This window comes from Gymnoscopelus braueri, assembly GCF_963280865.1.
Source record: "Gymnoscopelus braueri genome assembly, chromosome: 5".
Taxonomy (NCBI): domain Eukaryota; kingdom Metazoa; phylum Chordata; class Actinopteri; order Myctophiformes; family Myctophidae; genus Gymnoscopelus; species Gymnoscopelus braueri.
In genome coordinates this window covers 49,473,210-49,499,189 of record NC_137606.1, presented here as the reverse complement: position 1 = coordinate 49,499,189, position 25,980 = coordinate 49,473,210, and the positions used below count along the sequence as shown (strand labels likewise).

Below are 25,980 nucleotides of genomic sequence, written 5' to 3'. Positions count from 1 at the left end.
GATGTTTCATTTACCCTTGAGTGGCAAAAAAAAAAGGCAAAAAAAGAAAGAAAAAAAAACACAACTGTTGAATTTCTGTATATAGTATGTCATCAATTCGTTATCAATGTTTGGATCTATCATGTATTGCGCTTTTTGTGCAGATCCAAATAAAATAAGTGTGTGTGTGTGTGTGTGTGTGTGTGTGTGTGTGTGTGTGTGTGTGTGTGTGTGTGTGTGTGTGTGTGTGTGTGTGTGTGTGTGTGTGTGCGCACGCACATGTTCTTGCGTGTGTGTTTGTGTGTCTCCCAGAGGTGAACATGCTGTCCTTAGTCACCATGGAGACGAGTGGTCTGTACTCAGTGAAGAGTGACCTGAGCATGATGGTGACCAAGGAGGACAAAGACTCACTGTTCTACTGTGAGGTCTCCTACCTGGTGCCCGGAGGAACCAGGATGACCGAGACCACCCGCATCAACATCACTGTCCACTGTGAGTCTTTACATTAGTCTGTGTCATTTTAAGATTTATTTTGTCTATAATTTTCTTTTTTGAAATCTTGGAACATTTGTGCAAATCCCATATATATATATATATATATATATATATATATATATATATATATATATATATGGGTCCTTTTACATGGAAAAGTTGGAGCACCACTGATATAGCAACATACTGTAAGGATTCATAAAACATTTTTTTATGTAATTGGTCGCGGACCCCCATCTCAAAATATGTTGTTCTAGGGACAATATTTTTTTCTTTTTACTTTAGAAAAAATTAAAAAATATTTAAATGTTTTTTTTTTCTTTTTACAATTGTGAATATTTACATTACAACATAACGTAAACATCGATGTGTACTGTCAGTCTTTACATTACAACATACAGTAACATAAACATTACTGTACTTTGAGTCTTTATTATTACAACATAACATACTGTAAAATAATCTATCAATTTGACTCAGTCCTTGTGGCAGCTATACCGCACATTTATACATGCATTATACAATGTATCTTGTATGCATATCACTGAACACTGTGAAACAGTAATGTTATGTTATTTCATTTTATACACATGTATATACAGTTCCCACTACATCCATCACTGTGTGGGTGGAGTCACCTAAAGGGGACATCAAGGAAGGTGACACGGTCGAGCTTCAGTGCCGTGGTGACGGGAACCCTCAACCCACCCTGTCCTTCTATCATGGACACGTAAGACATTCAGCTCTTTTGTACGGCAGTTGAGTAGTTGAGCAGTTGAGTTGTAGCAGGTTTCATTTACAGTACCCATGCTGGTTTTTGCTCTTTTCATTGTCTTGTATATTGGAAATTGTATGAATGTATCTATTATTGATTGTATTGTTCTGTATGTCCCCTCCCCCCAGCTCATGGCACTCAGTTTTTATGCTGTGTTCAAGCTACAGGCGACAATTCATTTTCAGTTGAAAAGATAAGATACAAACTGACGTGCGACACTTGTAGCTTTTGACGGCCCCTACAAAACTACAAAGTAAAATTCAGCTGGCTTCAACTTCACACTCGCAGCTACAGAGCTAAAAAACCTTACTTTCTCTCTCCACACAATTCTTGCTTTTAATGGGGGGGAAAAAACACTCAACTTTTCATGGAACCAATGAAAAGTAACACTTTTGGACATGTTAGACTTCCATCCGACAGTGACAATATGTTCAAAGCCTAAATGAGGCCTGCCTTAACCCAGTGGTTCTCAACCTGTGGGTCGGGATCTCCAGGGGGGTCCCAACATGATTTTTTTGGGGGGTCCCCAGATGACAGTGAAGAGACAATTTAAGGAATTTTAAGACATTTTTGATACCTAAAAAAGGGGGGGAAAGAAAAAAGACCATTACTGCATCAAAAGTAATCAACAAACTATACTATAAAAACTGGTGAAATATTGGCCAAATTGTCAAATAATGTAAGAAAGAGGCAAAAAAAATGAATAGCCAATTTACAAGCTCAAATTGCAAGGCGTTGTGAGCTTGTAGATCTGCTATTTTCACAATAATATTATGAAAATAGCAGATAGCAGATTTTCTTTGACTCGGTTCCACAGATAAATATTATTTATCTGTGGAACCGAGTCAAACTAAATTGAATCCCTCAATTCCTACAATTCCAAGTGCTTATCAGGGTGGGGGGTCCACAGTTCAAATAGGATTATTTTAGGGGGTCGCGGCCGGAAAAGGTTTAGAACCACTGTTTAACTCATACTTGCTTGTTTGTTGCTCACATGGTCATTGTGCAGGAGGAGACGACTGCAGACTCCAACGGTGTCCTGGTGTTGAAGCGTGCGTCCAGAGCAGACAGCGGCGTGTACACGTGTGAGTCGTGGGATTTCGACACCAACGTCCAGACCATAGGAAACACCACTTTGATGGTCAACTGTAAGGACTGCTTATGCATTTTATTTATAGTAGCCTACCACCCCATATGATCATACAGTCAATTAAAGCTGCAATCCTGGTCTCTATACTGCCTCCCCCTCCCCCTGGCCAGCCGGGGCGCCTGATGGAGGGGAAAGTAACTGGTTGGAATAACGTGTTCCTTCCACGCGCTAGGTCCAACCAGGGAAACTCTCCCCTGTCAGGTGACAAGAAGGTCAGTTGGCTCTCATGCATTGAAGGAGGCATGAGCTCGGCCCTGGCCTCCCTAGGTTGGCAGAGGGAAGGTAGTGCCCAGGATTACATAGACAATTGGCACTGAGTGTGAGATAAAAATTTAAGACATGAATTTAAAAAATAATAATATTTAATATCATATTGTTTATGTCCCTCAAACGTTTTTCAAAAGGTTTGAGCCTAAATCAAGCCTCAGATATACTCATTCCAACTAACTTCTCTCTGGCTTATAAAGCACGTTCACCTGCAATACCACATTGTCCTGTTTGGCACGGGGCGCTATTGAGCCAGTTTGTATGCATGTTATCTCCTGGTTCTGTGTGGAAAAAGTAAAACAATTAATAAAATAAAATAAAATAAAAAAAGTTTTTTTTTGGTTGGAACTGAAAAACGGGAGGGATTGCACCCTGACGTGACGTCACGTCACGTCAGGGTGAAAATCAGTTTGGCCTGTTTTGAGACCAATTTACAGAAAACCCCAGATTTGCTGTGAAAGCCTGAGTGTTCAAACTGGGGTATTTTTGGGGATAGAAGAGAGGTAGGTGAGTCCCTTAAAAAAAAAAAAAGCTGCAAACTGATACAAATTCATTAGAAATGAATAAAGCGCTATTTCAACCAATCGGAATCGTAGAGCAGGGGTTATTTTTAGCTCGAGACCCAATAGAGAGAAATTTGATGTCTCCCAAACTAGTGAAAATACTTTTTTTTATGTCATTTCTTCGACTTTTTTAATTTATGATTTTTTTAGGTTTTTGTAGGAAGAGAATTGTAGGAAACAGGAAAGGTCCCGACCCACTGTTTGGGAAACAGTGTGGTAGAGTATGTTAATACAATATGACTAGCACATCTGCAGGCAATGGTTGGACGTGGTCTCCCTACTCTTCCATTGAGGCATTTACACCCTGGTGTCAGGTACTGTAGGACACCTAGTGTTTGACAATGTCAATAAAGTTATTTGAAGCAGACACAATCTTTACTGCGGATCAGACATCGCTGCGATGACCTCTCTCTGTTGGGAGAAGTTATGGATTGTAGCTTGAATTAAGTTATACCAATAGCACATTTTACATTAACGTATTGTTGCTCTCTCTCTCTCTCTCTCTCTCTCTCTATGTCTCTCTCTCTCTCTCTCTCTCTCTATGTGTCTCTCTCTCTCTGTATTGTTTACATGTATAATGTATAGATTTGGATCCTGCAGTGGTGGATCCTGGAACCCGTACGTTGTCCCTGGGTGAGGGGATGTCGGCAACCTGTAACGCCCTCTCCTCTCTGCATACTAAGACTGCCTGGTTTAAGGTTAGCGACCACACACAAACACACACACACAAACACACACACACAAACACACACACACATAAGTGCACGGACGATGATTTTCTTCCGCTCCATTTTAAATTAATGCAGCCGTTCTCAGACTTCTCACTGGCCACACAACGGACGCATTCTCATTGAAATGCATTTGGCGAGAAGAAAACCTGCACACACTATAAGAGCGTGCGTGCCGACGCTTTTGTGGTGGGTTCCAAGCACACATTTCATTTCATTTCAACCTTTATTTATCAGCGGGATCCTTATTTTTTAACTCTATGGCGGGATCACACAGCGCTTCTCATGTGAATACACAGACAGACCATCGGTCCGCGAGTAATTAACGCCAGGCGATTTACACCTGAACCAAATCATTGTCACTGTGTGTCGCGTAGAAACAAGTTGCCCGCGATCCAGCTCTTGTCAGTTGTGGTGCGGGCGTGTGAGTGAAACGAGCACGAACGCTACAGTTTCACGGGAGTACGCCCGCTTGCTGCTCCGCCTGTTTGATTGGCCACGCCTCCCTACCTGCCCGCTCACCTCTCACTGAAAATGAATTACTATGCGTGCGTCAGTTGCTTCCCCTCTGAAAAGCCACTTGTTTTTCTCAACCACAAATGTTAAGAATTTGATTTTGATAGCAGGTTATTTAGAAGGATGCTGGGTTCATTGTTTCTTGGCACTACATTGTTTCTCTCTGCATCTCTACTTATGTGACTGTTTACCTTGTTGTTGCGAACGCGGAAGAAGGCGCCCAAGTGGAGCTTACTATGAAACCGTGCTCGGGTTGTGTGTGGCTCTGTCTGTGTGTGGCTCTGTGTGCACTGCCTGTGTGCAGCCGCGCCCCCATGTGACTCACGCTCTCATTGGCTGCTGACAGATCTCAGAGTGGAGCTTACTATGAAACCAACCCGATCGCCCCCCAAACACGGTGAAATAGCACGGATTGACAAACGGCAATTCCGTGCATAGATGACTAGGAACTCCGAAACTCCGTGCATAGGAGAACCATATCCCCCCCCATTAACTTCAATACGAGCCGGAGGCAGTCACGTGACTTTCTCTCTACGCTCTCCCCATCACGGTGAAATAACAGGGATTACAAGTCCGTAAATACACAACATAACAATAAAAAATAAATAAAAATAATAGGGCTGCGTTCGCTTCCCGCGTTCGCGCGTCTTACTTGTTTATTGACTAGAGTTCAAGCTTACTCTTAGTCAGATTTCGCACGTCGCTCTGGATAAAAGCTAAATACCTTAATTGTAAATTGTGTGTGTGTGTGTGTGTGTGGGTGTGGGTGTGTGTGTGGGTGTGGGTGTGTGTGTGTGTGTGTGTGTGGGGGTGTGTGTGTGTGTGTGTGTGTGTGTGTGTGTGTGTGTGTGTGTGTGTGTGTGTGTGTGTGTGTGTGTGTGTGTGTGCGTGTGTGTGTGTGTGTGCGTGTGCGTGTGTGTAGAATGGACAGCTGGTTCACAAAGGCCACACTCTGACACTGAAGAACGCCATGTTTGACACAGCAGGGACGTATGTGTGTGTGGTCACCGTCCCCAGCAGCGAGGGGATGGAGACCGAAGGGACCCTCCGTGTGTTTGTCCAGGGTGAGTTTACATGGATAATATCTGTTTTATTGTTTGTTCGTTTTTTCTTATCTCTATATGACATTTTGTCTCACAGAGCCTTGAGAGATTGAAGGACAGCTGCTTATCCACTTAAGCCCCATATACTTTGTTGTATGACGAAGAGTCAAAACAGCAGATCTAAAAGCTCACAACACGACACGACGCAATGCATTGTTAGCTTGCAGATCGCCTATTTTCAAAAATGTTTAGTATTAGGGCTTAAGTAGTTACAACAGCCTCCCTCCCTGACAACTCTCTCACCTTTGCTAACTCCTCTCTCCTCCTCTCTCCTCCTCTCTCCTCCTGTCTCCTTTCTCCTCCCTCCTCTCCTGCCTCCACTCTCCTCCTGTCTCCTCTCTCCTGCCTCCTCCCACCAGGTCCTCCAGAGATCAGGGAGCCAAAGAACACGCCCATAGAGGAGAGTTTAGAGAAGACGGTGAACCTGAGCTGCCATGCCAGGGGTTACCCTGTCCCCAGGATCTCCTGGAGCTCCTCTGATGCACAGGTACAGTGGTTCTCAAACCAAGGACCCCCATAACCCTCAGTGTCCATTTGGAACCCGGTCAAGGACCCCTGAGGTTCCCTAGACCTCACTTTGACAACGATTGCTCTAGGTTCTCTAGCAATACCTTTAACAATAGATAAAGAAAAATCTATAATCTCCGTTCTTGTTCGCTGGATTTCAGAATAGCAGAATTATAGCCGTGGCAATTGGAGGTTTTAAGCTTGGTGGTCCAAGTGGCAAAGCTCTATGCCTGAATATGCGTACAGAGTTTTCTCTTAATCCAGGAGATGTGTAACCTGACTCAGCCAGATGGGGGCGGTATTGAGTTTCACAATACACCCTGCATCTGGGATCGCTCAGGGAGTACAGCAACCCGGTCGCTGCGTGTACGAACCAATCAGCGGCTGCTAGGGGCGGGATCATCCAATCACCTGCCAAGTAGCTTGAAAAAATGAAACGCTGTCTTGCATCGATTCTGCTACCGGAGTCTCAGATGGAAGTAGGCTGTGAAACAAAATGTGTGTCGCAAGCTTCTTGCATTTGGTCAGGTTAGGAGATATGACCTTTAAAAAATATATTTAAAGGTTTGATTATAGCGCCACCATCTGGCTGAGTGGGAACATTTCTGGCATCTCATGAGTTTGCCCATCGTATCTCCTATTCCTGAAAGTTTCATGTCTCTAGCACTACTGTATGTCATGGAAATGAGCAAAACGAATCACCAGACGGATAACATAAATAGCAGATCTATAAGCTACAACACGTTGCGATGTGACACGTTGTGAGCTCGTAAATTGGGTATTTTAGCTATTTAACCCATTAAGACCTGGAACTGTGTCATTTTTAGATTTGCGCTAAAAAGCATAGTTTTACACTTTGGGCTATTCAAAAATAGCAGATCTACAAGCTCATAGCGCGGCACCGAGTGCCGCGCTACGAGCTTGTAGATCTGCTATTTTTTAAAAATGGTGAAAATGTGTGCAAATCTTTGAATATATATATATTTTAAAGCGAACATTTTTAAGTAAAATCTTCGCTTCTGGGGGGTCCCTGGAACAAAATATTTTGATGGGGGTCTGCGGCCAAATACATATAATGTTGGGGGTCCTTGACATGGAAAAGATTGAGCACCACTGATATAGAAACATATGTTTTTCAGAATACTGCTGGGATTTAGGAGACATGTAGAATCGGCTTCAGGTCTCAATGGGTTAAAAACTCTTTTGCACAGTTTTTGTCCAATTTAGACTATGACAAAATGGGGACGCCAGGTTGAAAGCGGTTAACATTCTTTGTATAATGTGTCTGTGGTTGTGTGTGTGTGTGTGTGTGTGTGTGTGTGTGCGCGCGCGCGCGTGTGTGCGTGGATGTGTCAGGTCCTCAAGTCGGTGTCCCATAAAACGACAGAGGACGCCATCCACAGCGTGGTCAGTGTCAAGGTCACGTCTGACATCACAGCGTTCTGCAACGCCTCCAACGACCACGGCTCTGAAGCCGTGTCCTTCAGCATCAAAGCCAGTGAGTTCCTGTGTGCTCTTCCTGTGTGTGTGTGTGTGTGTGTGTGTGTGTGTGTGTGTGTGTGTGTGTGCGCGTGTGTGTGTGTGTGTGTGTGTGTGTGTGTGTGTGTGTGTGTGTGTGTGTGTGTGTGTGTTCATCTCCCTTCCTTTCCCTCTCATCTTTATCTATAGAAATCCGCCCTGCACTAAAATACTTCTCTAAAAGCAGTGCTTCCCCCCCAAAAAAAAAAATCCCATGGGGGGGCCAGACCCCATGTTTGGGAATCACTGCTCTAAAGGTATGAGAATGAATGTTGAGAGAATGTTGTTTCCCCTCCAAGTAACCCTGGTGTTGCTAACAGGAAGTGCCCCGTGTCCTTTTTTTTGTGTTTACCTCTACCTGTTTATAGTTAAACATACCACCAAACCAGCCTCCACCACTACTACTACTACAACCAGCACCTCCACCGCTACAGGTAAGTCTCTGCCCATATCGCCCTGTGCTGCCGGTGGCCCGCATGCCCTCGCTTATCCCATTGAGACCTGAGAAGATTCTAGAAATGTCTTCTAAATCCTAAATTTTTTTTGAAAAAAAACCCCCAATTTTTTTTTTCCTCGATTTTTCAAAAATAGCAGATCTACAAGTTCATAGCGCGGCACTCGGTGCCGCGCTATGAGCTTGTATATCTGCTATTTTTGAATAGCCTAAAGACATCTAAAGTGACACAGATGCGTTCCAGGTATCAATGGGTTAAATACACAGCACCGTAAAATACGTTTTCATGAATTCTATGACAATGAATTCATTTGTATTGCACTTTTCCCCAAGTTACAAAGTGTGTTATAGAACAAGGTTAAACAAGCTGCAAACCAGGGCTGTGAATCGTCTGCTATCTCACAATTCGATTCGATTCCGATTCTTGGGGTCACGATTCCGATTTTTATCGATTTTTTCAAAACAAACGATTCTCTTTTTTCGATTCAAAAGCGATTTTTTTCCGATGCAAACGATTCTCGATTCAAAACGATTCTCGATTCAAAACGATTCTTGATTCAAAACTTAGGATTTCTCAGGATCTACTCCAATCTGCTGGCATGAGAACAGAGTACATTTATGTAGCTTTTATAATTGTAAAGGTTTTATCAACTGATAATAATGAAAACACACAAAGGTACCGGTAAATCCAAGATCCCCCCCCCCAAAAAATATATTTTTTTTTTCTTTTTTAAATCGATATTTTAAAAAATGAGAATCGATTCTGAATCGTCCAACAGTAGAATCGCGATTCGTATTCAAATCGATTTTTTCCAACACCCCTACTGCAAACAGCAAGGCAAAAACAGAATACAATACAAACAGAATGTCATAGTCTTCTTGACAGATAAAACAAGTTAGAAAACTTTGAGCTATCAGGGGCAATTAAACTTAACCACTTAAACCCCATATGGTTGAGCGGAGTCTCTTGCTAGCCGTAGCCCCTCAGGTATAGGGCGTATAAAGTGGACTAGCCCAGAATATACCCAGGGGTATAAAAAAAGCTAGTAGCTGTATTTTGCCCAGGGGTATATATTTTGGGCTGTTACACCTGGCCACAAAAGCCTGATTGTCCCAGGTAATGAGGCGAGTTTTAGGGGCAACCAGGAGGACCCTGAGATTCTAACGCTACGCACAGGCTTCTAAGGGATCAGCATATCTGAAGCTCACGTTTAGATGTGGGTCGAGTTGTTTATCCTCTCAACGTCATTGGATGCTAAATGTGTTTAAAGGTCTGGCCCTGTGGCCATGGATTCAAATAATACAAACATTTTATTTTTTTTGCCATTTTGAGAATTGGACGGGCTGGTCCATGGCATATGCATGAAAATCAACCAAATTATTATTTTTAATTATAACTTACATTATTAATGAACTGATTATTTTTGAAAAACGTATTTATCATTTATTTATGCCTCCTGAAACAAATGGAAGGTGAAAAAAGAAACATAGGATAGCCTTACTTCTGACATAGGATAGCCTTACTTCTGATTATGAAATGGATAGTACTGTTGATTAAGCTTAACCATAATACCCTTATTAGGTGATTTAAAGGCTTCAATGTATCCACTCTAGTTGCTGTGTTTTTCTATGAGTCAAGCAGAAAGAATGGCTGAGAAAATAACCAGAGGCTTTAGCAATTATGATTGTGACATCATTAAAAGGTCATTACGCTGTGGCTGAGCTTTAGACAGATTGGAACCAACGCATGTGCATTTTGGTTTCCAGTGATAATGTTTTTTATAGTTGTTAGGTGTTATGTTGATGAGATCGGTTAACAGTGGGAAATGTTTTACAGGCTAATCGTAGGTTAGCCCGCTGTTAACCCATTGATACCTGGAACGCATCTGTGTCACTTTAGATTTCTTTAGGCTATTCAAAAATAGCAGATATACAAGCTCATAGCGCGGCACCGAGTGCCGCGCTATGAACTTGTAGATCTGCTATTTTTGAAAAATCGAGGAATAAAAAATTGGGTTTTTCTTTAAATTTTTTTTTGGGATTTAGAAGACCTTTCTAGAATCTTCTCAGGTCTTAATCTGCACTTTGAGTGGGTGCTGCAGTGACGTGAATCACCCTGAAGGGGATTATTGTGACCGCTTTGCTGTTCATTATCGTGCTTATGCTACTTAACCCATTTAGACCTGAGACCAATTCTAAAAACGCCTTCTAATCCTGACCTAAGTTTTCGGAAAAACCTCAAATATTTATTCAAAAATCAAAAGAAAAATGATGTTGCTATATACTGTACAGGAACCCCAAAAGGGGTTCCCGTCTTGAAAGTAGTTACAAATAGGGGTTCCCGGTCCTCTACGTGCATCTACGTGCTTATATCGCGTCGCAACACGACTCAAAAGTAAGCCTATATCTCCTGAAAAATCCATTACCTATTTCTGTTGTAAGCGTGTAGATCAGCTATTTTTAGGCGAAGAGATTTGGTGTAGAGGGAAGAAAGAAGCACACAATATTGAGCCATGGGGGATGCTAGTCAACTAAGTGGAAGTGGAAGAACTTATTCTAAACATCATCTCCATATATAGGTGCTCAATAATGCTCACTATGACTATGTCATTTCTGTCTACACACTAAAATGTACAGTACCTACCGGTCAATTGGTCATTTTAAACAAGATTTCAAACTCTTATATTGATGCTATTATAACGCCTGGGAATCAAACCTGGGTCTCCCGCGTGACCTGGGTCTTATCCACTACTAGCCTAAAGGGGAATTCCCCCTTGGTCAGGGGAGATATAAGGCTTTTTGGTCATTAGGCATCATAGGCTCTGAGCCACTCTAATACACCATAATAATGGCTTATATTTCAACATGCTAAGGGAGAAAGACTGTAGTTTCTATTAGTTTGAAATCCCCATTGATGATGTCACTGGTAGGAAGTTTTCTGAACTGTCCCTCCTCTGAGACACATGTTATAATGAGCATCCGTAAGGACCAGTTATGAAGATTGGTGAAATGTTACTTCATTAATTTAAACCCATTGCCAGGGATCCTCCAGGGCTGTTATAGGTCCGCTCCTTTTTCCCTCTACACCAAATCTCTTTGCCAAAAAGAGATTTGGCGCGCTTGCGTGTGTATGTGTGTACTCTCATTCCATTGCATTATCAGCAAATCATTTTTCCGGACAGACGGTAGCGAAAACAGTCTCCGGCCTGGAGGAGACAATTAAGCGACTAAATAGAACAAATGAGTAGAATGAATGAAAGGCAACAATAAACATGTTGCCTCTCATTTTGTTGGTGTTCCTTCCTGCAAGGTCAGAGGAGAGTGTTATGATTTACTGATAATGCAATGGAATGAGAGTACACACACACACACACACACACACACACACACACACACACACACACACACACACACACACGCACACACACACGTGTGCGCACACACACACACACACACACACACACACACACACACACACACACACACACACACACACACACACACACACACACACACACACACACACACACGTATAGCCTAAGTGAAACTGTAGAAGGCAGCTGACGTTTAAAATGCACTCACAGCAAGTCTCCTGACTCCCATTATGACCAGTGCTCGCTCTCTCTCTCTCTCTCTCTCTCTCTCTCTCTCTCTCTCTCTCTCTCTCTCTCTCTCTCTCTCTCTCTCTCTCTCTCACCCTGTGCGTGCGTGCGTGCGTGCGTGCGTGCGTGCGTGCGTGCGTGCGTGCGTGCGTGCGTGCGTGCGTGCGTGCGTGCGTGCGTGCGTGCGTGCGTGCGTGCGTGCGTGTGTGTGTGTGTGTGTGTGTGAGAGAGAGAGAGAGAGACACACACACACACACACACACACACACACACACACACACACACACACACACACACACACACACACACACACACACACACACACACACACACACACACACACACACACACACAGAGGGTGAGAGAGAGAGAGAGAGAGAGAGAGAGAGAGAGAGAGAGAGAGAGAGAGAGAGAGAGAGAGAGACACACACACACACACGCAGGTAATGCTAGTAAATGTCCAGACCCCCTCACCGCTAACCCACCCCCAGAGTTAAGCTGTGTTTTAGGTTTTGTTTGAGATTAAGCAGGCCCAGTGGGGTGTAACCAGGCCCAGTGGGGTGTAACCAGGGCCAGTGGGGTGTAACCAGGGCCAGTGGGGTGTAACCAGGGCCAGTGGGGTGTAACCAGGGCCAGTGGGGTGTAACCAGGGCCAGTGGGGTGTAACCAGGGCCAGTGGGGTGTAACCAGGCCCAGTGGGGTGTAACCAGGGCCAGTGGGGTGTAACCAGGGCCAGTGGGGTATAACCAGGCCCAGTGGGGTGGCCTGCTCCTGGAAATGACTGTTGTGTTACTGGCCAGAGCCAGCAGCTTGAACCATTACACTCTAATCACTGATTAGATTATCTCCCAATAAAATACTACGCTTAGATTAGGCTCCTCTTAAAAAACACCTGAACCTATGTGTCCCTATTCTGGGGTGAACGTTCGGCGATAATAGCAGATCTGCAAGCTCACTCCTCGTTGTGAGCTTGCAGATCGGCTGTTTTTTGGCAAAGGGATTTTGTATAGAGGTAAAAAAAAGGGAGCGGAGCCCTGGGAGGTCAGCTAAGTAGAGAGTTTCAGTGGTTGAAGACCAATTTGTTTGTTTGTTTATGTTTTTTGGCCATATGAATTATGCCTCAATATATTTGAGTCATTAAATGTGCCTGCTGGCTCACTGACAGTGTAATTCTGTGGTTTTTCTCAGTCAAATCGCCAACAGTTTCAGTCAAATCACCAACAGTTTCAGTCAAAATGCCAACAGTTTCGCCGAAAAAAGTCAAGAAAGGTTTGTGATCTGTTGAAAATCTCTCCGTTTCCTGTCGAAGACAAAAGCACGGCCACGCCTTCTTTCTCTCCACAGCATCCTCCCTTCTGCCCCACCCACCCTTCCTGCTCTTCTTCATCATCGTCATCATCTGTGCATGTCATGCTATTATGTACGCAAACATCCTCCACTAGGGGGCTCCAGGAGGAGACAACTTTCCTGAATTAAGCTCAGTTGTACATGTACAGTATTTTCCATCGCACGACAGTGTCACTTGTCAAAAAGAACCGATCTACAAGTTACACCATCGTGCGGTGGATTATTAATCACGCTTTTCACTGCATACTTTCCTTTCTTCACGGTGCTAGGACAGTTGAATGATGTTCTGAATTATTGTTTACACCACGCACATCAATGCACTGCACAACACTGCACACAGCCTGTCTGAGATGACATTTTGTTGCAACACTGACCACATCGCGACGCTCGCTGACTCGCTGGTGCCTGACGCCGTTTGTGGCAACTCCAGTCAGCTGAAGGCTGAGGGAGAAGCCAGCGACTTGTGGCAAGGCATAGTCCTTTGGGGACATTTTCAACGTTTAAAAAATATATATATATTAAAAATGTACACTTTCAGTTTGTTTCCTTGGGAATTACGAAGCACACTAAGAACATTTTTATATAAAATGCTCAGTAGGCTATTTGCTCATCTGCTGTAAGCCCTATTCATTTGAAAAGATTTCAAGAAAACAGTTGGAATATAGTATAGCATGGTGTATTGTTGATTGTTGATAATAACTCTGAAACTAATGTTTTGTCACCTAATATTCAAATGGACATATAGTAGCCATAAAGCAATATAGTCTACTCACCACACATATTTCATTTTTATTTTGTGTGCTTTGTTTTTCCTAGAGTAAATGATCATTATCATGTCTTTAACGTGTCTAGTAAAAAAAAAAAAATATTAGTGAGTGAGTGAGTGACTTTGGTGGACTGTCTGTCTGTCGCTGTGCTAGCTGTTGCAAACGGCACCAGAGCACCGCAGTCACAACGTAGTCAGTGCCAACGAAAATATCTCGTCTCTCCTGCTGCCTGATGCCATCCTGTCTTCTACACTCTGCACACAGTCCTGCCTTGCCTCCTAAGTCCTGCCAGTTCTGTCCTGTTGGGAGTCAAGTCAATAACCTGTGGTTGTACTTGTACTTCTCTCCCACCAGAGGGCAGTGGTGTGATCATCGCAGTCATCATCATTTGTATCCTGCTCCTGGCGATCCTGGGTAGCGTCCTCTACTTCCTCTACAAGAAGGGCAAGATATGTGGCCGCTCGGGCAAACAGGACCTGTAAGTGTACAGAGGTTCATGTTAACGCTTTTATAAACCACTTAAAACCTCACTACGGTACTTTTTTTTTAGTGGTGCCAGCCACTCCTACACTTGACCGTGTCTGTGTGTCCGTCCGTCCGTATGTTTGCGGACGGCCTCAACATGTTTGTGTCTGGCCTCAACAGATGCAGCTGATTGCAACACAAAGATGCAACCACTTACACTAATTAAACACAAACAGGAGTGCAACTCATGCGCCACTTAAAGAAATGCACACCCACACACAGGCTGGCTTCATGTGCACGCGCACACACACACGCACGCACACGCACACACACACACACACACACACACACACACGTGCGCACACTTTTGAGTAAAAGTACTTAAAAGAAAGTCAATACGTTAAGTAAAAATACTTTACATGAGTTTAAATATTTTAAAGTACCTGAAATGAGTAAAAATACTTAAAATGAGTAAAAAAAATACTTAAAATGAGTAAAAATACTTAAAAATGTTAAAGTGATTGAAAATATGTAAAAGTCAGTAAAAATATTTTCAAGTAGCTAAAATTAGTAAAAATACTTAAAAGATGTTACAATGAGTAAAAATACTTAAAAGTCACCAAAGTCTGTAAAAAGTAACTACTTTTAGTAAAACCACTTGAAAGTTACTAAATTGAGTAAAAATACTTGTGCACGCACACGCACACGCACACACACACACACACACACACACACACACACACACGTCACACACACACACACACACACACACACACACACACACACACACACACACACACACACACACACACACACACACACACACACACACACACTAAAACAACCCATCTACAATTTGAGTAAAAGTACTTTAAGTATTTAAAAGTTACTTCAGTGAGTAAAAATGTTTAAAGTAAATAAATTGAGTAAAAATACTTAAAACGTGTAAAAATACTTAAAGAGGTGGTGCCATGTTTTTGCACTTTTTCTGTTTTTCATGTGTCTATGAGGTTGATAGAACTTCATTAAGCCCCCCGGTGGTGTTTTTATGGTGTTTTATGTCTTCTCTGACTATTTGGAGTTTCTTCCTGGAGGCTGAAACCTTGAGGGTCAAACGTGCCAATAGAGAAACAGCACTTTAGTGACATCACAAAGCCCACACCCTCCCCCTCATTATCATAACACAACAGGTGTGGGCATGAGGAGGAGGAGGGACTAGGACAGGTGGGTGGTGCTAAGGTGGTGGAGGAGGTGCTAAGGTGAGAACCAGGTATACTTAATGCACTGGTGGGTGTGTCTACATAAAAACAACATTTTAACACTTACTGTACACTTTTTTTTGTTGAAAAAAATCCTTACATAATAATAATACCTTATGATCAGGTTTTAGGGTTGAAAAATATCATGGCACTCCATCTTTAAAAGATGTTCTTGCCATCATGAAGTTCTTTTAAAGCAGTCTTATAATAGCTTAATGAAATGAACTCATCGAAGGATCCACTCACTTCACACTGGGTGTGATTTTTTGTTGAATAAATGTAATTTTGTCCAATCTGTATGGTAGAGTATGTTAATACAATATAACTTTTATACAATTGGGATGGTTGTATTTTGTCTCCCTGCTCTCTTACAGACATTTAGATCGTGTCAAAGGTCATGTCTCAGCTAGACACAGGATCAACATCTGACACAAATTTTTACCTGATGGTCAAGATTCAATATACCCCTGAGCAAGCAGGCCGGCTCTATTAGCTCAATAGTAAAGATATCAGGACTTGCACAGGAAACCGGGTTCAAATCCGGGGTAGAAGAGGAAAGTTTCGTAGTGTTGCTTTAAGCACTGTTTACACAAACAAAAGTAAAACAAAATTTATCCCCCCCCCCCCCCCCCCCACACACACACACACATAACTTTTCACCTATACTGACGTACCCAAAATACGTATGCCAGTTTGAAACGATTAAGAGAACAGTCATCCTTTTACTGTATGGTAGTATAAAGGTATGATTAGACCGTTGAGTGCATATTGGAAGCGCTGATTATGAGCCACAGAAGATGATTTGTGTCTGGATAGTTTACTCATATTGTGTGTGCTGTACCTCACCTCTTCCTGTCTTTGTAGGACCAAGGAGAAGAACAACAAGGACAACATCGTAGTGGAGATGAAGACCGATAACACAGAGGAGGCAGTGCTCCTAGGAGTCAACGGTGATAAGAAACTCCCCAGTGACCAGGTAGATATGTACACTTTACTAACTCACTTGCTAAGTCACCTATTAACTCATACATTGTAACCACTTCAGGTAGATATACGTTATTAACTCACTAACTCATACACTGTAACCCTTTCAGGTAGATATGTGGGTCAGTGACAAAATGGGGTTGGCAAGATGACAAATTAAAACATAATATTTTAAAGGCATGTATCAGGTTTGTTAAAATTTTATTTTTTTGTCATGTTGGTTTCCTATCATGGCCAGTATCCTGGTCAGTATCATGGTCAGTATCATGTCAGTATTATGTCAGTATCATGTCAGCATCATGGTCAGTATCATGGTCAGTATCATGTCAGTATCATGGTCAGTATCATGTCAGTATTACGTCAGTGTCATGGTCAGTATCATGGTCAGTATCATGGTCAGTATCATGTCAGTATCATGTCAGTATCATGTCAGTATCATGTCAGTATTACGTCAGTGTCATGGTCAGTATCATGGTCAGTATCATGTCAGTATCATGGTCAGTATCATGTCAGTATCATTGTCAGAATCATTGTCAGAATCATGTCAGTATCATGTCAGTATCATGGTCAGTATCGTTTCATGTCAGTATCATGGTCAGTATCATGGCCAGTATCATGGCCAGTATCATGGCCAGTATCATGGCCACTATCATGTCAGTATCATGCCAGTATCATGCCAGTATCATGTCAGTATCATGTCAGTATCATGGGCAGTATCATGGGCAGTATCATGTCAGTATCATGGGCAGTATCATGGGCAGTATCATGGTCAGTATCATGGCCAGTATCGTGTCGGTATCATGGTAAGTATCATGGTCAGTATTATGGTCAGTATCATGGTCAGTATCATGGCCAGTATCTTGTCAGTATCATGGCCAGTATCATCAGTATCATGGTCAGTATCATGGTCAGTATCATGTCAGTATCATGGTCAGTATCTTGTCAGTATCATGGTCAGTATCATGTCAGTATCATGGTCAGTATCATAGTCAGTATCATGTCAGTATCACGTCAGTATCATGGTCAGTATCTTGTCAGTATCACTATATTGCCAGTATGTAGGACATGCAGGAATTAGTTTTGCTCAAGGTGTGAGAGCATGAAACACAGGACCCAAAAAACACACTTGAGACAAATAGCATGACAATATCAATGTGGAAACCATCGTGTGCACTGATCCAGGTTTTGATCTGGACTGATCCAGTATCGCTTTCATTAACCCCCTTCCCCCCCTCTCTTTCCCACTCCCCCTCTTCTCCCGTTATATCTCTTCTCTCCCTTCCTCTCTCTGTCCTGTGTTTGTATGTTTGTGTTTTCCCTCTGGAGTAAAGAGTGATGCATATCTGGACGTGCAGAAGTGAGGACATGCGGAGGCTGTGCGAGGTGAAGGAGGGACAGACAGACAGACGGACAGACAGACAGACAGACAGACAGACAGACAGACAGACAGACAGACAGACACTTCCTGTTCCTGTACCATCACTTCCTGCCCTGTCTGTTCTCTGTCTATTTTCAGGCTCAGGCCTGACGATGCTTTCAAGCCCACTTCTAGAGACCTTTTTATTTTAATTTTTTAATGTGGAATTATGTCATGGACAGCCTTGGTTTTCTATTATTTAATAGCTCTCAGTAGTCAATCCAAAACAACAGAACCTTTCCCCATTTCAGCTTTGGCTTACTTATTGTATATCCTGGAACATATTTTCGTTGCTATGCAACTCGAGCTCCATGGGACATTGTGTGAGAAACGATTTGAGCGCTTCATGACATAACTCTGCCATCGTACACTGACCTCTGTTCTCGGCTCCAAGGACAAGACACGAGCCTCGTAAACTGCTGATCATCCATAGAACCATAATGTCACTTGAGCATAATTTATACTCCGTAGTGCGACAAGAACAAATGTACAAGCTAACGATGCGTCGCAGTGTGGTGCGTTTGTAGCTTGTAGATCTGTTTTTGTTGGGTAATGACACCATTGTGCGATGGCGTATATAGTATATTAAGCTTAACTCTGACCAGCGACTGTTTTTATAGCCAATCAACTGCCACCTCTGGCACAGTGATCACTGAAGAGCAGCCTTAGATTGCTCTTCATTAAGTGTACATATATTATATTCTGTGTATATATACATATACGTCTTTATTTAAAATAACCTTCTAAAAAAAAGAAAGAAAGAGAAAAAAAAGAGACACAAGAGTAGAGTGTTTTTGTTCCAGTGCTCTTTACAGAGCAAGGTGCTTAGCTATTGTTCCCCATCCGTTGTTATTTTGTTAGTTGTGATTTCTGCTTTGCCTAAAGCCTAATTTACACTTTGTCAATAAAACCAAAGATCACTGATTTTCAGCGAGCGACACCATAAGTTTAGATGAGGCTTAAGTCTGTACACTGTAAACCTGGGGGTCTGCTGCCCCCTGTAGGGGTATGCTGCCTCCTGCAGCCCAATCGCCTGCTTCTGATGTTTTGTTTGAAAAATCTGTTTTTTGCTGATACAGCAGGTTTTCTTTAACTGTTGACACAAAAGGCCCATTCAGTACCTGACCCTAGCTTCTGTTATTATTATGGAGAATAAAGATATGTTGTGGAATGGTCATTTCTGTAGAGAGTAGAATAGTGAATTACGTGTTCAGGGTTGCCATTTTGCTAATGTAGAAGGACTTGACGTTTCTTGAAGTCATACTTTATATCTTCTTAATCATTTTCTTTCTTCTGTCGTCCACAAGATTCAACATACTGAACTGTAGTATATAATCAGTTCGAGCATCGCCACCACTCTAGTTTCATGTACAGGTATACCTTATGAATTCAGTTTTAAGAATCGGGGAAACCCTTTTGTCACATTAGTTATGAAAAAACATCCAATGTCCAGTGCACTGATTTATTTTTAATTATTATTTTATGTATTTGTACTGTTGCTTTTGACGTATGTGAAACAAAAGTTTGGTTGAAAGACACTTTTATGTGACTGACAGTGTTGTATTTGTTTGTTTGTTTTTGACGATGAATAATAATAAGGCAGACAGACTATTGGCTCATGACGAACATGTGTCAATACATGACAGGCTACCTTATTAGGAGTGATAAATATGTCTGTTTCGATCATTTGTTAATTCTTTATTTCTTTTAGTTGGATCCCTGATAGGGCTGGGCAATAATACGATATGAGACTAGATATTGTCAGGGATGATATTAATATCATGATATGGCAAAAGTACTGTGTTTTCCTGGTTTTAATCACTTAAGCCCTATTTTATACTTTCAGAAATTGTCAAAAATAGCTCACAATGTGTCGACACATTGTGAGCTTTTAGATCTTTTAGAAAGGTATTTATGTTTTTATTTTTTGTACTGTTCTTAAAATTCTTTAAAGAAACCCGATATTAGGATGCACAATATTAAAGGAGAATACCGGACAAATTAAGTGTTGTCTTTGATGTCTCGTTACTCACCTATTGACGTGAAAAGTGGCGTTCTTTTTTTCCATCGATTCCCCTGTCGTCATTTTTTAAACCCCCTCCGTTGTCATAATGGGAGCGCGTGGGTCAGGGAGATTCGTCTATTATAACCGATGCAAAGTTGTTTTTTTCTCTACTGCTAGTCATTGTGGAGTCTCATGATAGTCAAACATGAGAGTAGCTAGCCTGAGAGGCTAGCGCTACTGCCGAACGATTTAACACTGGTTGCTTGTTTCAAGAACCTGGCAACACGAGTTGCCAGGTTCTGGAAAGAAACAAGCATCCAGTGTTAAACGAATCTCCCTGACCCACGCGCTCCCATTATGACAACGGAGGGGGTTTAAAAAATGACGACAGGGGAATCGATCGAAAAAAAGAACGCCACTTTTCACGTCAATAGGTGAGTAACGAGACATCAAAGACAACACTTAATTTGTCCGGTATTCTCCTTTAATATTGACATTTCTGGTCAAAAATATTGTGATATTTGATTTTTTCCATTTTGTCCAGCCACAGTGCATTCTCCATGACGGGCTACTGTTAAGAAATGTTTGGCATGTTGCCTTATATTGATGTCATTCTGCAACCAACATGACATTATGAAATAGAATGTTTGGGTCTGCGTAAACGACTACTCCTCTGACTACTAACATGACTCACAGGAGAAACTGGCTGTGACAATATGCTACTTTTTAAGTTTTAGGTTTGTGAAGGATACTGTAGCATGTGAAATATCCTCTATCAGTCAGTCAGTCTGAGATTATGAAAAGTGCCTCACGTTTCTCCACACAGTGACCCTTACCTTACGGGTCCATTTGGTTCCATTCGTACACTCTGAGTAAAATGAACACTGAATATTTGACTATGCATTGATGATATTCAACTAGTGCTCAAGTAGGACCAAATAGAAAGCTAATAGACTGTAGAATAAAAACATTACATACATAACGTGACATCACGTGGTGTGAACATCACATTTATGACAATCAACCATCAAACCATTTTGTGTTTGTTCTTTTCTGGAAATGTCATATTTGTCATACTTTTATTTAGCCCAGGTTTTTGTTTTCTTTTTTTAAGGACTTTCAATGTTAATTTTGGATTTCTGAAACATGTGCATTGCCGTTTAATGCTTATTATTTGTAACCTGAATTAATTTCAGGACATGTAAAAGTATTTTGGAGCAAACTCAATGTTTGTAAAGTCATTTTTGAAAGCAAATGCCAAATAAAAGGTTGACTGTTAAATAAAAACCAAAAATACAAGCTGACTGTTAAATATAACAAAAAAACACCTCCTTTAATTTCCCAATCCTAATAATATGGTGATTCATTTAATAAATAAAAATAATAAATAAATACATAAAAAGAGCAAAACTGAGTAAATACTCAGTTAAAAAAATCTTTAAAAGAAATATGTCAGTATCATCATGCAGTATCATGTCAGTAGCATGGTCAGTATCATGTCAGTATCATCATTTAGTATGCATCTCACATACTATTTAGTAGCTTCTAAGCTTTCGGACATACAAAAAAGACTTACCAACCCATAACCTCACCTTTACTCTTGCACCACCACACTATTTGACGTTGAAGGAGAGGTGGCAGGTCAAAAGATGAAAATCCACAGCAAATACTGGACGTCTACCCCTGACAGAATTACAGAATGTACTGTCTGAATTCATCCACTGATGACAGAACAACTGAGATTTAGGTTATTGCTTAAAACCGTCTGTCTCTGCACCCACATTTACTCATTTACTAACATTTTCATTTGACAGCAAACAAGAGAGATGGTTATATTTAGCCTTACTAGCAGGGGTCATCACCATGCAAGCTTGTGATGGACATTTCCATAAATATTTTATTTTTGCCACGGACATGCAAAACAAGTGATCAATAATATTACCAGAAACACATACATACTGTAGGCCTAGCCCCAAATGTAAGTACTAGGACTCTTGATGTGCCATAGTGTCTACTCTATTCCACTGCGCTACACATTTTAAAACAAGCCACATTTTTGGGAAACAAAGCTACAAGCTCACAACACATCACGGCATGTTGTGAGCTTGTAGATCAGCAATTCTATTTTCTTTTTAGCCTAAAATGGCATGCCCAAAATTGGGATGTCAGACATAAAGTGATTAGCTATACTTTAGAAAACCTGGCGACTGGGAGGTTATCCACTGTATACTGGCAGGGCAGTCCTGAGACAGGCATTAAATGTGGCATGGTCCAAGTATATTCCATGTTTGGGATTTCAATAATTGGGTCTTATCAGTACAGACAGTGCTTCCATCTTACATTGCAGGAGCAAAAGGGCCACTTAGCTGCAAAGTTGAATGGGTGCGTATTATACTTCATATGGTTATTACAGTATATAGACAGATGGCTTTTCAGAGGACAGTGTTACTTGAGAACTGGAGGTGACAGGAAGTTCTACCAGCTAAACTAGATTTATAGTTTGTCAACGTAGCTTCATTAGTTGTGGTTTCCATACGGTGAACATACTCAAAAATGTTGAGAAAGTATGCAGATGGAACAATAGAAAACGGTACATGATGAGTGATTCATGAAGGGCATGGCAGGATTTCAAGGAATACAGTGTCACAATAGTTTAATGCAAAGGTGCCTAACTTTGATCAGAGGTGGGGAGGAGGACTGATGGTGAGGCTGTGGATCAAGGGTTTCCATGGATTATGCTTGTTGAGTTGTTATTGTTATTAATGGACACTTTGAAACACTTTCTCTCAACTGACAAAAATTAGCTTTACTTACCTTCTAAGCCTTGGTAGCAAATAGCATGTCATCCCAACACTTTATGAGTCACCAAAATTATTCAAACACATTTTTCAAGATTAGATTGTAAATATCAAAAAAAGGGACCCAATTATAGACAATATTTTTCGTACAAGTCTTGCCACGGACATGTTTGTCCATGTAAGGACATGTTGATGACCCCTGGTTCCCGATGATGTACTACGTAGGTGTGCTTGCGTAGCTGACGGTACCATCGGGTTGCAAGACAAAAGACATCGGTGTCAGTGAACTCAATCCAGAGATTTGTTGCCCCCCTTCAGACAGCATCCGGGCCATGCAGGTCAGGATTATCCAGCCTCTTTGTGCGAGCTACCAGCTCAGTGGCCTTGTGGTTAGAGCAGGGCTGGGCAGCTTTGATGATGGAGAGGGCCACTATATTTCCACAGTCACTCCAGAGGGCCATATTGCATATACTGTCGGGCCATTCTATGTCACCCAAAAGTAGCAAAAATAGGCGCAGTGCGCCGCGTTTTCAATTAGAATTCTAATTTAATTCTAATTAAAAATAAATAAAAGCTATTTTTCAATTGGAATTCTGAAAAGTAACATTTTTATTTAATTTCAAATGCATTTTATTATACTTATGTTAACTTTATGAACTTAAATACAAATACATTGGACATAAAAAAGACGATAGAAACAGCTGAAATCAATGATATATCAGTAATCCGATATTAACCTGCGGGCCGCTTTAAGTGAAGGTGGGGGCCGCATGTGGCCCCCGGGCTGCCAGTTGCCCATGTATGGGTTTAGAGTGTCCACCCTGAGAATGGGAGGTCGGGGTTAAATTTCCTGTTTGGAAATTGAACTAAGGTGAACTAAGGTGGCCCTAAGGGCCTACTGTTTGGAAATTGAACTAAGGTGAACTAAGGTGGCCCTAAGGGCCTACTGTTTGGAAATTGAACCAAAGACTATAAAAATGGGACCAAATGTCTCTCTGCTTGGTACTCAGCATCAAGGGTCGGATTGGAAGTACTGTAAGTCCCTGCGACACACTTGCATCATGTCCAGGGGGTGTACTTGTACATCATGGCTGGGGGATGTATTTGTACATCAAGCTGACTGACGCTACTGCCCTAAGGGCCACATAGGGCAGTAAGGCGTACTTGTGCGAGCTATGAAGATGTTGTACATCCATATGGTTTGAGTGGATATCCTGCCTTGAAGTGACTAAGAAAACTTTGGCTTTCCCTTGAAAGAGTAGGAGGGCTTTCTTGGCAGATAGATATCTTTGATCCTGTTTGACAGGAACAGTTTTTCTTATGATTTCCCCAATGGTGTGTCATCTTCCATGGTATGTAGTTGGAGGCTTGCCACCCTGGAATCTCTTCCGTGTGGCTTCCTGGCAAGACAGACAGTTAGCTTATCTTTGATCCTGTTTGACAGGAGCTGTTTTGCTGAATGCAAATGGCGTTTCGTCTTCCACGTGGCAAGTAGTTGGAGGCTTGCCACCCTGGAATCTCTTCCGTGTGGCCTCCTTCAGTAAAGATGGGAGATGTGTAGTGGTCATACACTACATTGATCTCCCTATACTCTTTAGACTTGCTGTCCAGTGTGGCTGTGAAGTGGTCAGCCTACTGGGCATATGATCCATGATGGATTTCCAATACCCTGGATAACTATCACTGGTAGTATTTTGTGGTTGCTGATCAGCATCGCCAAAATCATAGTCCTCTCCTCTCCTGGTTATATAACATTATTTCATTTAACCATTATTTGTTTTATTTGTTTCCCCCAGAATGCTCATATATTGTTAGGTATATGCTTTAAATCGTTTAGCTTAGTTCAGTGTATATCAACCTTTTTGGTGCCAAGGCACACCTGGCATAGCCAAAATATCCCAGGGCACACCTAGATATACGGTGTGTGTGTGTATATATATATATATATATATATATATATATATATATATATATATATATATATATATATATATATCAAAAATATTTACTCTCATGTACACAAGATGTAATAAAGAAACCTTGAACATTACAAAATGTCTTTGGCCTACAAATATATAAACTTGGGTCAGTGCAATGAATGGAGAAGATGAAAAAAAAGGAAAGAGACAGTGCCTCAGTTTCACTGATTTATTTTTGGAAACATACAACTTGTTTTGCTTTGATGTCATAAAGAAACCTTGAACTAAAAAAACAGCACACACATGTCGTCAAGCTGCAGTGCAAACTTTCCACTAGTCACAATCTTTTCTATGACAGCACTCTCAATGTCTGCAGACATGTCTTCAATGCGTCGGCCAATTGTCATGCTTGAGAGCGGCACCTTATCGAATTCCGCCGACATTACGTTAGCCAGGATTTGGGCTCCTGCCAACATGTATGTTGCCGCTGCATGTGGCAATTTTAACTTCGCCACAAGCTCTGCAATTTGGTAGCTAGCTTCCAGAGCTCTGTCATTAACCTTGGTGCTGGTGGTACTGCGTAACAATGCAGTCTGTTTTGCGTTCTGTTTCGCCTTAGTAGCTTTCAAACTCACAAAATAGTCTTTGTCCTTTGTGGCGATTTCTCCATGGTGGGTCTCAAGGTGACGTTTCATCTTACTGGGAACCATAGCACTGTTTGCAAGCTTGTCTCCGCACACGATGCACAGTGGAATAGCATTAGATGGGTCCCCCATAAAAGTGAAGCCAAACTTCATTTAGTCATCACGGTACAGTCTGGCTTTAGTCGTCTTGCTTGTCGCCGTTGTTGTTCCCGGCGGCACGGCGAGGACGCTGGCGGCGGTGCTGTTGTGTGTGCTGCTGTTGCTGCCCTGTGCGGCCAGCTCGTCGGCAGGTCGAGGTGGCCAGACACACCGGTAGCGCTGCTTGCAGGAGGATCTGGCGGCGGCAATGTCTTGCTGATGACGGCGAAATTTAGCGTCTTCTGGCCCTGGGTGCATCTCTTCTTTGCTGGAGCTCTCATCATGTAGTAATAATACTGAGTGCCAAAGCATGAACCCCTGTGCCCCTTTATACAGTACCAGGTAGGACAACATATTTGCATTCCTATGGGTGATGGTCGCTACACTGAATGGACTCGGGCGTGGCTGAGTGTGAAACGGATGATGGCCGTAACGATTGACGGACGATCGCCGCTCGCTATTGTTCTCGAGGGGCTGAGTTCACACTTACTTCAAACGGCGCGGAACACCTCAGCAGTACTCGCGGACCAAAATTGGGACGTTTGCCAGGGTTGATATTCACTGGCTTAGTTGACTCATT

The 25,980-nt window shown here is 42.0% G+C and overlaps 1 protein-coding gene across 6 annotated transcripts in view; it reads left to right on the top strand.

Annotated features, from left to right (window-relative positions):
* mcamb (melanoma cell adhesion molecule b) overlaps positions 1 to 21,182 on the top strand; it is an 82,664-nt gene extending 61,482 nt beyond the window's left edge. The window contains exons 6-18 of one of the 6 annotated variants that reach the window (XR_013933207.1): positions 292 to 471; positions 1,077 to 1,204; positions 2,259 to 2,397; positions 3,815 to 3,927; positions 5,396 to 5,537; positions 5,936 to 6,063; positions 7,440 to 7,581; positions 7,970 to 8,035; positions 12,846 to 12,926; positions 14,126 to 14,249; positions 16,360 to 16,471; positions 17,806 to 17,887; positions 17,924 to 21,182. Coding sequence is in view for 5 of the 6 variants with exons in the window: in XM_080428971.1 (XP_080285097.1) it covers positions 292 to 471; positions 1,077 to 1,204; positions 2,259 to 2,397; positions 3,815 to 3,927; positions 5,396 to 5,537; positions 5,936 to 6,063; positions 7,440 to 7,581; positions 7,970 to 8,035; positions 12,846 to 12,926; positions 14,126 to 14,249; positions 16,360 to 16,471; positions 17,811 to 17,840 (1,385 nt within the window). In the remaining variant the exon portion in view is untranslated. Of the gene's footprint in view, positions 1 to 291; positions 472 to 1,076; positions 1,205 to 2,258; positions 2,398 to 3,814; positions 3,928 to 5,395; positions 5,538 to 5,935; positions 6,064 to 7,439; positions 7,582 to 7,969; positions 8,036 to 12,845; positions 12,927 to 14,125; positions 14,250 to 16,359; positions 16,472 to 17,805 lie in introns of all 6 variants that reach the window. The other 5 variants (XM_080428971.1, XM_080428970.1, XM_080428972.1 and 2 more) reach the window with 5 other exon arrangements.
* Positions 21,183 to 25,980: the final 4,798 nt, after the last annotated feature.